Source organism: Propithecus coquereli, unplaced genomic scaffold (genome assembly GCF_000956105.1).
Source record: "Propithecus coquereli isolate 6110/MARCELLA unplaced genomic scaffold, Pcoq_1.0 Scaffold15, whole genome shotgun sequence".
Classification (NCBI taxonomy): Eukaryota; Metazoa; Chordata; class Mammalia; order Primates; family Indriidae; genus Propithecus; species Propithecus coquereli.
This window is the reverse complement of record NW_012139413.1, coordinates 1,058,444-1,071,335: the sequence shown is the minus strand read 5'-3', so window position 1 is coordinate 1,071,335 and position 12,892 is coordinate 1,058,444. Positions and strand designations below refer to the sequence as shown.

Genomic DNA, 12,892 nt, shown 5'->3' with positions numbered 1-12,892 from the left:
ATAATAAAGAGCATTTATTGAATACATTAAAGGCTGGTTATCATATTAAGTGCTTTTCACGGACTCTCATTTAATTCTCATAGCACTGGATGAAGTAGATACTACATTAAAAACTCAGAGACAGAAAGAAACTTGCTGGAGGTCACACTATTTGTAAGGGACGGAGCTGAGATTAGAGCCCAGGAAGTCTGACCCTAGAACTTTCCTGCTAACTTGAATGGAAAAATAGAAAAACTAATTATTTAATTTCTGTTGAATCTAAAACAACCTTTCTCTTGAGCCAGGATTCAGTGTTTGCCCTCTGCTATCCATTGGTAAAGGCAGGTCATTTATATGTCTTGACTGTGTTTGAATAAAAATTTAATATCTATGTCTTATTTGTACTTGATTTCATTTAATACCACTTTTTTTTATTTTTTGGTGAAACAAAATAAGTGGCATTAAATGAAATCATATATATATATATATATATATATATATATAAAGAGAGAGAATTGTGTTAGTTTTCTATTGCTAGTGTAACAAATGAGCACAAACAGCTGCTTGAAACAACACTTATTTTGTGTTCTGTAGGTTAGAATTCCAACATGGGACTCGCTGAGTTAAAATCGAGGTGTTGGCAGGGCTGTGTTTCTTTCTGGAGGCTTTAGGGCAGAATTCATTTCCTTGCCTTTTCTACCTTCCTTGAGTCACCTCCCCCCCACCTTTTCCATCTTCAAAGCCAGCAACACTAGAAAGAGTCCTCACATTGCATCACTCTGATCTAATTTTCTGTCTGTGTCTCGCTCTTCCACATTTAAAGGCCCTTGTTATTACACTGGACTCACTCAAATAATCCAGGACAATCTCTCTACCTTGAAGTCCTGAATATCTGCAAAATATCTCTTGCCACATAAGTTAACATATTCAGAGATTCTAGGGATTAGGACATAAGCATCTTTGTGGGAACATTATTCTGCCTACTGCAAGCATATACTAAATGCCAAGCCCTATACCAGGGACTGAGATAAACCCCAATCCCTTTCCTCAGGGAGCTTACAATTTAGGAGATATTTAAACAGGTAACTGAATATACAAAATAATATATTCTATGTCAGAAGTGTGAACCAATCACAGCACTATGGAGGAAACTGTTTGCCTGGGGTTGAAGGTGAGCTAGAAAAAAATTGGCTAAAAACATAGAATTATCTTTGACATATTTATGTGATTTTATTATGTTTTATTCAGGTGTTGAGACTCTGGGATATTCAACACCAGTTGTCCATCCAGAGGATAGCTTGTTCTTTCCCCAAAAGTCAGGACTTCAGATGTCTCTTCCACTTTGACGAAGCCCGTGGACGACTTTTCATCTCATTTAATAACCAGCTAGCATTGTTGGCAATGAAAAGTGAAGCCAGCAAGAGGGTGAAAAGCCATGAGAAGGCAGTCACTTGCGTTCTTTACAATTCTGTCTTGAAGCAGGTAATGATGCTTTCTTTTCTGTCACTCTCCTAAAACATTCCTAAGTCCAGAGGCTCGTTTCCTTAAATCGATCTAGGATAAAACTGAAGACAAGTCTAGAAAAAACAAACATGGGGAAGAAATGATTTAATAGCTGTGCGCTTTTCTGCAATAACATATGTTCAGGTAGATTTGAAGAGTGTTTTTATTTTTAGCCAGCGACCACAGCAGCACTGATGGAGTTATAAGGAATTACAACATTGCAGCTAAAACAAACAGAACATGTAATATAATTGAACTTACCTTTGTTATCCACTAGTCTTCAGCCAAAGGCAAGCAAACCTGGTTGCAAAATTCCCCTTTATGAACATCATCCTCCTGTACCCCCGTGGAAAGTTCTGAAATATGCATGAAATGTAATTAGCAGAAATTCATTTTGCCAGCATATTTTACACCAGTGGCTCACGGTGGCAGCCTGGAATGTATTCATAATAAAATGATTCAGTTAAATGTGATGCCACTTGGTATGCCGCACGAGTCTTGTTTGTCTCCCCACCACTTTAATGATGCTCTGCAGCCTTTGCTTAGGGGACTGCTACCTGCATCTCAATGAAGAAGCCCGGCTCCCTTAGAGCAGAGATGCTGCACAGTCCGCAGCCCTTCTTAGAGGACAGGAAGGTCCAGCCAGGGAAGCTGTAAGAGGCTCAGTGTAGGGCAGCCTGCGGGTATTATGGAGGGAACAGGCACCGTTGGAGGTTAGTCTGCTGCAACGATCACCTCAGGCCTGATGGTAACGGCACAGCAGGAGCCAAGCAGAAAGCAAGTCTCCAGCTCATGGCCAATTAAACAATAATTCCAACCCATTCTTTCTTTCTCTTCTGCAGCAGCTTCTGCACTCCCGTAGAAATGAGTAGTTCAGAATTTGTAGGAGTGGTGGAAAGCCCTCTGTTAGTAATGAGTGGTGTTTCATGTCACCACTTTAAACACCATTTTCTGGTTATTCTAGGAGATAAAATCCTTTAGAAAACAATCCATTTTGAATTCCATCTGCGGGGAAATGTTTTTACTGAACTTTACAAAGGCAACCAGTTAATTCGGCTCCCTGGTGGCCACTGAGAGATGTGTTTGTTTCCAAGAGAACATTCTGCTAATTGAGATCCGCGAAGTTAAAAAGCTATGTTTGTGTGTGGATGTTAAGATCCTGTGTTGCCTGGCCATAAGAGGAGCAATATTCCATGAGAAATGTAGAAAATGGGACACAAAGAAGATCTGGAATCTTCCATTTGGGGCATAAATATTATCCACGTTCCCATCAGCCAGTGATATCATATCATTTTAGAGTAATTAGGCAAAGCAAATCAAACAGTTTTGAGCAAGTATCAGGTGCCAGGAATGAAGAATTAAAGATTAATAAACTATGGTTTCTTTCCCTTGTAGCTCAGAGAGATTCAGCTCTTTAAGGGCAGGTCCAGGCAGCGCGCACTGCTGAGCAGGTGCTCGTTGCGGGATTGTGCACTGGAAAGGGAGGCAGACACATTTCTAACAAGGAAACGATGGAATGTGGTAAAATGAAGTAGAGGTAAAAGTAAAGTGCTTTCTATGGAAAGTGATCAGTTCTGCCTGGGCCTGGGGTAGGCTCTGAAAGCTAGAGTGGAAATCTATAAAAGAAGGAAGGAGCTCCAGACAAAAGATAGAACATGAACATCTGCGAAGAAGCTTGAGCACTCACAGTTCACATTCGGGAAAGAGTTTCGCTAGGGCTAGTTTGGGAGTCCTTAGCAATGTTGTGGGAGTTGAGGCAGTAAAGGGAGCTTAAAGTCAGATTGTGAAGGTCATTCACTGAATGTATCATGGTCTGGTCTTGGAAAAATAAAGCATAGACTTGAAGTTAAAACAATTCTCATAGCATGATCTCAGACCCCTGGCGGACTCAGATCACCTCAGGGAATCAGTGTGCACAATTCAGGTGATGGCTACACTGCAAGCCCAGACTTCACCACTATGCGATGCATCCATGTAACAAAAATGCACGTATACTCCTTAAATTTATATAAATAAAAAAATTCTATTTTATCATAATATTAATTTGTTGCTTGATTTTAAAATCTCATTCTCTCACATGTGTACAGCGAAGTTTTCTGGAGGATATATGATGTGTGATGACATCTTTGCTCTGATAGCTAAGGGAATATGTGCTCTTGGATTCTTGTGCTTTCATAATTTCTGTTTAAATTTCTAATGTAATAAATATATATACATATATATTTATGTGTATATATGTATTTGTGTATGTATCTATAACCCATATACATGAAAGCTATTTATATTCTTCACTAATTTTTAAGCATGGAAAGGGATCCCAAGACCAAAACTTTTGAGAACTGCTCGGTTAAGGAGAAGGGGGTTCAAATACTGGGCAGAGTACTCAACCTGTCTGAGCTTCAGTTTACTGGCTTTTAAAAATGTGTGTGTCTGGGGGCGTATAGGAATAATAATGGCAACAACGTGTGTCTCTCTGGCATCGCCTTGCTAGGGCTGCCCTCTGCGAAGCCGTCCTCTTGCCTCCATGCAGCCAGCTCCTCCAGCTCCCCATACCTCTTAGGGTGAATTTTGCCGCTTTATAGCCCCTGTTTGTCTTATTACCTTCTTGAGATTCCTTAATCTTTATTTTAACCTTGTATCATGTGATAACAAATGTTGGGAAGAATTAGAAAGGGGGAAGGGTACTCTGAATTGAGGTTGGTCCCTGGCTCTGTTCCTCTTCAGGAATGTACCTTGAGGTGAAAAAGTGGTTTATCCTCCTTCTCTTCTTCATCATTACAGTTGCTTCTTGTAAATATTCAGTTGCAAAGCTCAGCTTTCGGTAGTCTCAGCTCACTGAAGTCTCCAGGGCCACCTTCAGCCACACTTACTTCTCCTCTCTTTAAGCATTGGTCACATTTTTAGTTGTCTTCCTAGTTAAAGACCTAACTAAACTTATTTTTCTCTTTTCCTATGCTTTTGGTGTAAGGGAAAGATCCTTGTCTTCCACTTCTGTATGTTTTTGCAGCTCCTAACACTAACTGTTCTGAGCACAAAATCATTGCTCAACTGCTAGATTTGGTTGATAATTGCATTTTTCATCCCAAGTTTAACAGGAACTCATGCTTTTTTAGTCTATTGGCTCTTGCTCTTTGGTTATTTGGTTTAGTGTCTTTCTTGAAGACTTTCCCTTTGTCTGAATTTAATGGAAACATTCCCTTCTATTATTGTCATTTCAACATGTTGCCCACATTTCATTAGTATTTCATTGTATTTGGACTTCAGTGGGGACCTAACATAATTCCAAAGCAGCTTGGCACATCACTGTGACTATTCTTTTTCTTCCTACCTTGTGGTAGCCTTGTATCCTAATCTAAGGAAGTGCTGCTAAGCCATGCAAAACCTTTTAAAACGAACCACATACTTTATTTCACTTGGCAGATCTTGCCTTCACAGCTAGTAGCAGAACAAGTTGGGACAGGATGAGGGAGTCCCTGGAATGTATAATTTTGAAAGTATTAAAGTAACTCAATATCCTGGAGGTAGTTCTAATGAGCCATCTTTACACTGAGTTTTTAAATGAAGCTCTTCTTAAAAAACCCATGAATGTTAAAAAACTTTAGAACATATATTTCTAGATATCATATAAACTGGAATAGATAAAATTTTTGTATTGTCACTATGATTTTCATCCTAATGATGTAGGTTTATGGATTTTTATAAAATAGATAATGTTTCAGTTTGTTTTGCATCTTGGACACATTTATAGTCAAGCTAGACATTTAGGTATCATCAAATTTAACAGACTAATATTTACTATTTTTGTTATTGAAATAACTTTTTTGTAACTACATGCAAAACATTATATGCTTATTGTAAGAAATTAAAACAATGCAATAAAGCTCAAATAAGGAACTAAATAATGCTGAAATGTCAACATCTTCTAAACATTTCTCTGTGCATAGACTAATTTACATAAATATGGCTCTGTAACCTACTTTTTAATTCAATAATGTATTGGAATATATTTCCTTGCACCTAAATGTAGATCTACTTTATCATTTTTAAAAGGCAGCACAATATCCCATTGTATGTTTGTATCATAATTTACTGATCCATTTCCCTTGGTGGAAACTTTCCTATTATGAATATTTTTATGTGCATAAATACGTGCACACTTATGACTTTTATCTCTTTAGGGTAAATTTCTAGGAATGGATTCCTAGGTTAAAGGATGTGTATATCATATAATTTGATGGGCAAATTTCCTTCCAGTATCTTACCATTTTATTCCACCTCTAACAGTGAACATATCAGTCATGTACATGATTACATAAAGAGATATTCAGTGGCTCCCTAGCTTCCTCCAACAGGACTCCTGAGATCTTTGTGGGTTCTTATAATCAAGGATATGGTATGTTAGATGTGCAAATTTGAAGACTGACCCTTATTCACTTTATCCACAGTGGTACAGTTTCTTGAGGATTGATTCTCACACTATCACAGAGAACATAATGCCAAATCATTAATGAAAATTGGGGGCTGGCCCTGATTCCAGGCCTTAGTTCCTATATGGCACATCTAGATCCACCCTGGCCCAGAAGGGACCCACTGCCATGAAGGGAAGAACCCAGTCCTGACAGAATTTACCACCAGCTGACTAAAGAGGCCTTGTGTTTGAATAAACATCAGAGGTAGCCAGGCAGCAGTCACTAGAGGCTTTGGATGAGACTGGGCTGGCTTCAAGTGTGACTTGATGCAGTCTCAGCTGTGGTGGCCATAAGGGAGTGCCCATGTCACTCCCTCCTCATCCCCGTCAACTCTATCAGGTCATAACAGAGAGTGAGGAAAGAGAGTGAGAGACTTTGCCTGGTAATCCAGGGAATCCTTCCATATCTTACCTGAGTTCACCAAGGTGGTACCACCAGGAGACTGCAAGAATCACAGCATTACTGGGCCTGGGGTATCCCAATGCTGATATGGCTGTGGTAACCAAATACTTAGATGACGATACTCAATTCCCTTTTAGTACCTGGAAAGTCTTCTCAAAAAGGACAGGTTCAAACAAGCCCAGACTGTGAAGATTAGAATAAATACCTATCTCTTCAATGACCAAACACTGACAAACACCCACTATCATAAAGAACAACCAGGGAAACATGATCGCACCAAACAAACTAAATAAGGCACCGGTGAACAATCCTGGAGATATGTGGCCTTTCAGACAAAGAATTCAAATTAGCTGTTCTGAAGACGCTCATTGAACTTCAAGACAACACACAAAAGGTATTCAGAAGTCTATTGAGGAAATTTAAAAAAGAGATTGAAATAGTAAAAAAAAAAAAAAAAACAAGCAGAATTTCTGTAGCTGAAAAATTCAATTGACAAACTAGAAAATGCATCAGAGCCTCTCAATGGCAGAATTAATCAAGCAATAGAAAGAATTAATGAGCTTGAAAACAGGTGATTTGAAAATATACAGTCAGAAGGGAAAAAAGTAAAAAGAATAAAAAAGAATGAATCATACCTACAAGATCTAGAAAATAGCCTCAAAAGGGTAAATCTAAAAGTTTTTGACCTTAAAGAGGTGGTAGAGAGAGAGATTTGGGGTAGAAAGTTTATTCAAAGAAATAGCAACAAAGAACTTTCCAAACTTGGAGAAAGATATCAAGATTCAGGTACAAGAAGGTCATAGGACACCAAACAGATTTTACCCAAACATGACTACATCGAGGCATTTAATAATCAAGCTCTCAAAGGTCACTGGTAAAGGAAAGGTCCTAAGGGAAGCAGGAAAAAGGACAAAAAAAATAACATATAAAGAAGTGTTAATATGTCTGGCAGCAGACTTTACATGCCAGGAGAGAGTGGCATGACATATTGAAAGTACTGAAGGGAAAAAAAAAAACTCTTAACCCTAGAATATTATTAATATATCCTGAAAAAATGTCCTTCAAACATGAAAGAGAAATACTTTCCCAGACAAACAAAAGCTGAGGAATTTCATCAACACCAGACCTATCCTACAAGAAATGCTAAAAGGGGTTCTTCAATCTGAAAGAAAAGGATGTTACTGAACAATAAGAAATATTCTGAGGGTATTCAACTTACTGGTAACAGTAAGTACACAAATACAGAATACTCTATTGCTGTAATTGTGGTGTATAAACTACTTACATGATGAGTAGGAAGACTAAAAGACAAACCTCTCAAAAATAATAACAACAACTTTTTTAAAGATAATGTAAAAAGATATAAATGGAAACAACAAAAAGTCAAAAAGTAGGGGGAGAATGGAGTTAAAATGTAGAGTTTCTTTTAGATTTCTCTTTGTTTGTTTGCTTTGTAAGCAGAGTATTCATCAGTTTAAAATAATTGGTTATAAAATGGTTTTTGCAAGCCTCAGAGTAACATCAAACCAAAAAGCCTGTAATAGACACACACACACACAAAAGCAAGAAATTAAAACACACTACCAGAGAAAATCACTTTTAAACAAAGGAAGACAGGAAGACAGAAATCAAATAACGACATGGCAGTAGTAAGTTCTTACCTATCACTAATAACATTAAATGAAAATGGACTAAACTCTCCAATCAAAAGACACAGAGTGGCTGAGTGGATAAAAAAACAAAACCCAACTTTATGTTGTCTACAAGAAACACACCTCCCTTATAAAGACATACATAGAATAAAAATAAAGGGATGGAAAAAGATATTCCATGCAAATGAAAACCAGAAAAGAGCAGGAGTACTATATTTCTATCAGATAAAATAGAATTCAGGACAAAAACTGGAAAAAGACACAAAAAAGGTTAAAATATAATGATAAAGAGGTTAACTCAGCAAGAAGATATAACAATTGTAAGTATATTTATACACCCTACACTGGAGCACCCAGATTTAGAAAGCAAATTTTATCAGAGCTAAATAGAGAGACAGACCCCCTTTATAAGAATATTTGGAGACCTCACCACCCATGTTCAAAACTGGATACATCATCCAGAGAGAAAATCAACAAAGAAACATTGGACTTAATCTGCACTATAGACCATATAGACCTAATAGATATTTATTGAATGATTCATCTAAAAGCTGTAGAATACACATTCTTCTCCTCAGCTAATGGATCATTATAAAGGATAGATCATATATTAGGCCACAAAATGAGTCCTAAAAAATTCAAAGAAAAATTGAAATCATATTGAGTATTTTCTCTGATCACAATGAAATAAAACTATATGTCAATAACAAGAGGAACATACACAATAACAAGAGGAGCACATATAAACACATGAGAATTAAACAATATGCTCCTGAAGGACCAATGGAGCAATGAAGAGATTAAGAAGGAAAGTAAAAAGTTTCTTGAAACAAGTGAAAATGAAAACACAACATATCAAAACCTGTGGGATACAGCAAAAACATATGGCACTCTGTTATTAAAAAAATGAGAGCTAGGGTATAATTTTCTTGTGACACTACATCTCTTGTTCTCTTTTTTGAACACCATTTCTTGGGAATTGAGGTAATTGAGGATCCAAACAATTTAATTAGTAGTTCCCTTGGTAAATGCAAAATCTGAGGAAAGGGAAGAGGACAGGCTTGAAAGAAATTTATCTCTACCTTACAAGACAGTATACCTTTTTAGTGCTTGTATTTAGTGCAAAATCAATGAGTTTCTCTTTTGAACAGAACTGGATGAACATTAAAGACAATTTTCTCCTTTCCTGCCTTGTTGCTGGGCTCCAACTGACATACTTCTATTAATACAGCTTTTTGTTACTGGCCAGCTTACAGCTGTAATTGATTACATGTCAGTACTGAGGCTGTGTTCTGGTCACTGGATGAAGACATGGGAAGTACCCTAGTCTAATAGCTTATAACTGAACATATATGTATGCATGCACATATACATGTACACATACATACACATATGTTTATTTAATGCAATTTGTTTGGAAGGAATAGCACATTTACATGTTACAAAATTCAAAGGGACACAGGGGCATATGATGAAAATTTCCTCTTATCCCCCTGTCTCTACCTATTCAATTTTCTTCTCTGGAGGAATCCAGTTTTATGAATTCATGAGCATCCTTTAAAAGCTATTTTATTATTATACAAGTGAATATATATATATATATATATTGTTTTATATATAGTTAATCCTTGAACAGAATGGGTTTAAACTGCGAAGGGCCACTTATGTGCAGATTTTTTTCAATAAATATATTGAAAAATTTTTTGGAGATTTGTAACAATTTGACAAACTCACAGTTGAACCATGTACTCTAGAAATATCCAAAAAAGAAAAAGTTATGTATGTCATAAATACATAAATATGTGTGTATATACTGGTCTATTTTTATCATTTATTACCATAAAATATTCACAAATCTATTACAAAGAGTTAAAGTCCATCCAAACTAACACACACAAACACTTACAGACCATACAGGGTGCCTTTTGCAGTCCAGAGAAATGTAAGCAAAGTAAAGATGCAGTATTAAATCATAGCTGCATAAAATTAACTGTAATACATACTGTACTACTGTAATAATTTCATAGCCACCTTCTGTTCGTATTGTGATGAGCTCAAGTGTTGTTTAAAACGCCATGTGACACTAATCATCTGAGTGAGCAGTTCCTTTCCCCAGGAAATTGTATATCACAGTAAAAAGTGATCTCTCGTGATTCTCACCTACTTTTCATGTTTAGTGCAAAACCATAAACCTTGAATAATATCATGGGACCCATACGAAGTGCCACTAAGTGATGCTGGAAGTGCTCCCAGGAAGAAGAGAAAAGTCATGACATTAGAAGGAAAAGTTGAATTGCTTGACATGTACCATAGATTGAAGTCTGTTGCTACAGTTGTCTTTCGTTTCAAGATATATGAATCCAGTGTTAAGGACCATTATAAAAAAGAAAAGTCATGAAGCCATTGCTACAGCTACACCAGCAGGCATGAAAACCTTGTACTTTTTGTGAAATACCTTTTTATCTCATATTGAAAATGCGGCTTTTTTGTGGTGCAGAATTGCTATAAGAAAGACATACCTGTATACTCTAATATGATTTGGGAAAAAAGAAAATTCATTATATGACAACTTAAAGCAAAAGGAAGGTGAAGGATCTAAAGCTGGAGAATTTTATGCCAGCAAAGCATGGCATGATAATTTTAGAATGAGGTTTAGCTTAAAAAATACCAAAATAACAGGAGAAACAACTTCTGCTGACCAAGAGGGAGCAGAGAAGTTCCCAGACACCATGAAGAAAATCATTGAGAAAATGGATATCTGCCTGAACAAGTCTTTAATCCAGATAATAGTGCCTTATTCTGAAAAAAAATAAAAAAGCCACAAAGGACATTTATTAGGAATAAAGAGAAAGGAGTACCAGGATTTAAGATAGGCAGGGATAGGCTAACTCAATTGTTTTGTACAAAAGCAGTCAGGTTTATGATCAGGACTGCCCTTATCTATAAAGCTGCTAACCCCTGTGCCTTGAAGGGAAAAGAGGAACAAATGCCAGCTGCCAGTCTTTTGGCTGTACAACAAGGTTATACAATGAGAACCCTTTTTCTGGATTGATTTCACTGATACTTTGTCCCTAAAGTCTGGAAGTACCTTGCCAGTAAGGGACAGGCTTCTAAAGTTATTTTGATTTTGGACAATGCCCCTGGCCACCCAGAACCCCATGAGTTCAACACCAAAAGCATCACAGTGGTCTCCTTGCTCCCAAACACAACATCTCTAATTCAGCCACTAGGTCATAGCGTCATAAAGACCTGTAAGGCTAGTTACACACAATACTCTGTGGAGAGGATCGTCAACCGTGTGGAAGAGAATGCTGATAGAGATGGCATCACTAAAGTCTGGAAAGACTGCACTATTAAAGATGCCATTATCGTTATAGAAAAAGCCATGAAAGCTATCAAGCCTAATGCAATAAATTCCTTCTGGAGAAGCCTGTGTCCAGATGGCTGTACGTGACTCCACGGGATTTGCAACACAGCCAATCAAGGAAGTTATGAAAACGATTGTGGATGTGGCAAAAAAGATGGGGGGTGAAGGGTTTCAGGATATGGATCTTGAAGAAATTCAAGAGCTAATAGACACCACACCAGAGGAATGAACAGAAGACAGCTTGATGGAGATGAGCACTTCTGAACAAGTGCCAGATGATGAGAAAGAACACGGAGAAGCAGTGCCAGAAAACAAACTGATATGAGACTGTCTGTTAGAAGGGCTCTGATTAATTGAGACTGCTTTGACTTCTTGTATGATGTGGACCCTCTGTGATATGGGCACTGAAGCTAAAGCAGATAGTGGAAGAAGAATTAAAAGAGAAATGAGAAAGCAAAACAGACATAAATCACCATGTATTTCTGTAAAGTTACACCAAGTGTGCCTGCCTCTCCCGCCTGTCCTTCCTCCTCTTCTGCGTCTTCCACCCCTGACACAGCAAATCCAACCCATCCTCTTCCTCCTCCTCCTGAGCCTGCTCGGCGTGAAAACAATGAGGATAAAGTTCTTTATGATGATCCACTTCCACTTAATAAATAGTAAATATATTTTCTCTTCCTTATGATTTCCTTAGTAACATTTTCTTTTCTCTGGCTTACTTTATCGTAAGAATACAGTATATAATACATATAACATACAAAATATGTGTTAGTTGACTGCATGTTATCAGTAAGGCTTCTGGTCAACCGTAGGCTATTAGTAGTTATATTTTGGGGGACAAAAAGTTAAACACAGATTTTCAACTGTGCAAGGAGTCAGCACCCCAACCCTTGTGTTGATTCAGGGTCAACTGTACTTTTTAAAATAAATATATAATATTTAATAATTCTTAGTATTTAGGAGTATATGTTATTTTGAAGGCCTTTTACACAAATAATAGCATATTAGCACATTATATGCACAGAAAACTGCTTTGTACATTGCTTTTATACCTAACAATTCAGCCTAAAGATCGCTTCATCTCACTACCTAAAGAGTATCCTTGTTTTTTTTATAAAGTTGCATAGTATTCTGTCACATGGGTGTTTTGAACCTTATTCGAGCATTTAGGTTGATTCCAGTATTTTTTCTTACAAATAATGTGGTAGTTTTCTACCTTGCACGTGTAACTTTAATACTGGTAAAAAAAAATCTGTGGGATAAATTTCTAGAAATGGAATTATTGGAGAGGAGAGTATTTACATCTGTAATCTAGATGGATATAGCTAAATACTCTGTAAAAGAATCACTAAATCCATCAATAGAATAGGAGAGGACCCTTTCCTCAGCCTCTCTTGTCATCACAGTCTCAGCTGTTTTTAACAGTGTGTTTTTTTTTTTTGAGACAGAGTCTCACTCTGTTGCCCTGGCTAGAGTGAGTGCCGTGGCGTCAGCCTAGCTCACAGCAACCTCACACTCCT

At 37.2% G+C, this 12,892-nt stretch overlaps 1 protein-coding gene across 1 annotated transcript in view; it reads left to right on the top strand.

Moving 5' to 3' along the window:
- WDR49 (WD repeat domain 49) overlaps positions 1 to 12,892 on the top strand; it is a 138,271-nt gene that overhangs the window by 59,089 nt on the left and 66,290 nt on the right. The window contains exon 8 of the mRNA XM_012640190.1: positions 1,228 to 1,461. Within this exon, the coding sequence (XP_012495644.1) occupies positions 1,228 to 1,461 (234 nt within the window). The remainder of the gene's footprint in view (positions 1 to 1,227; positions 1,462 to 12,892) is intronic.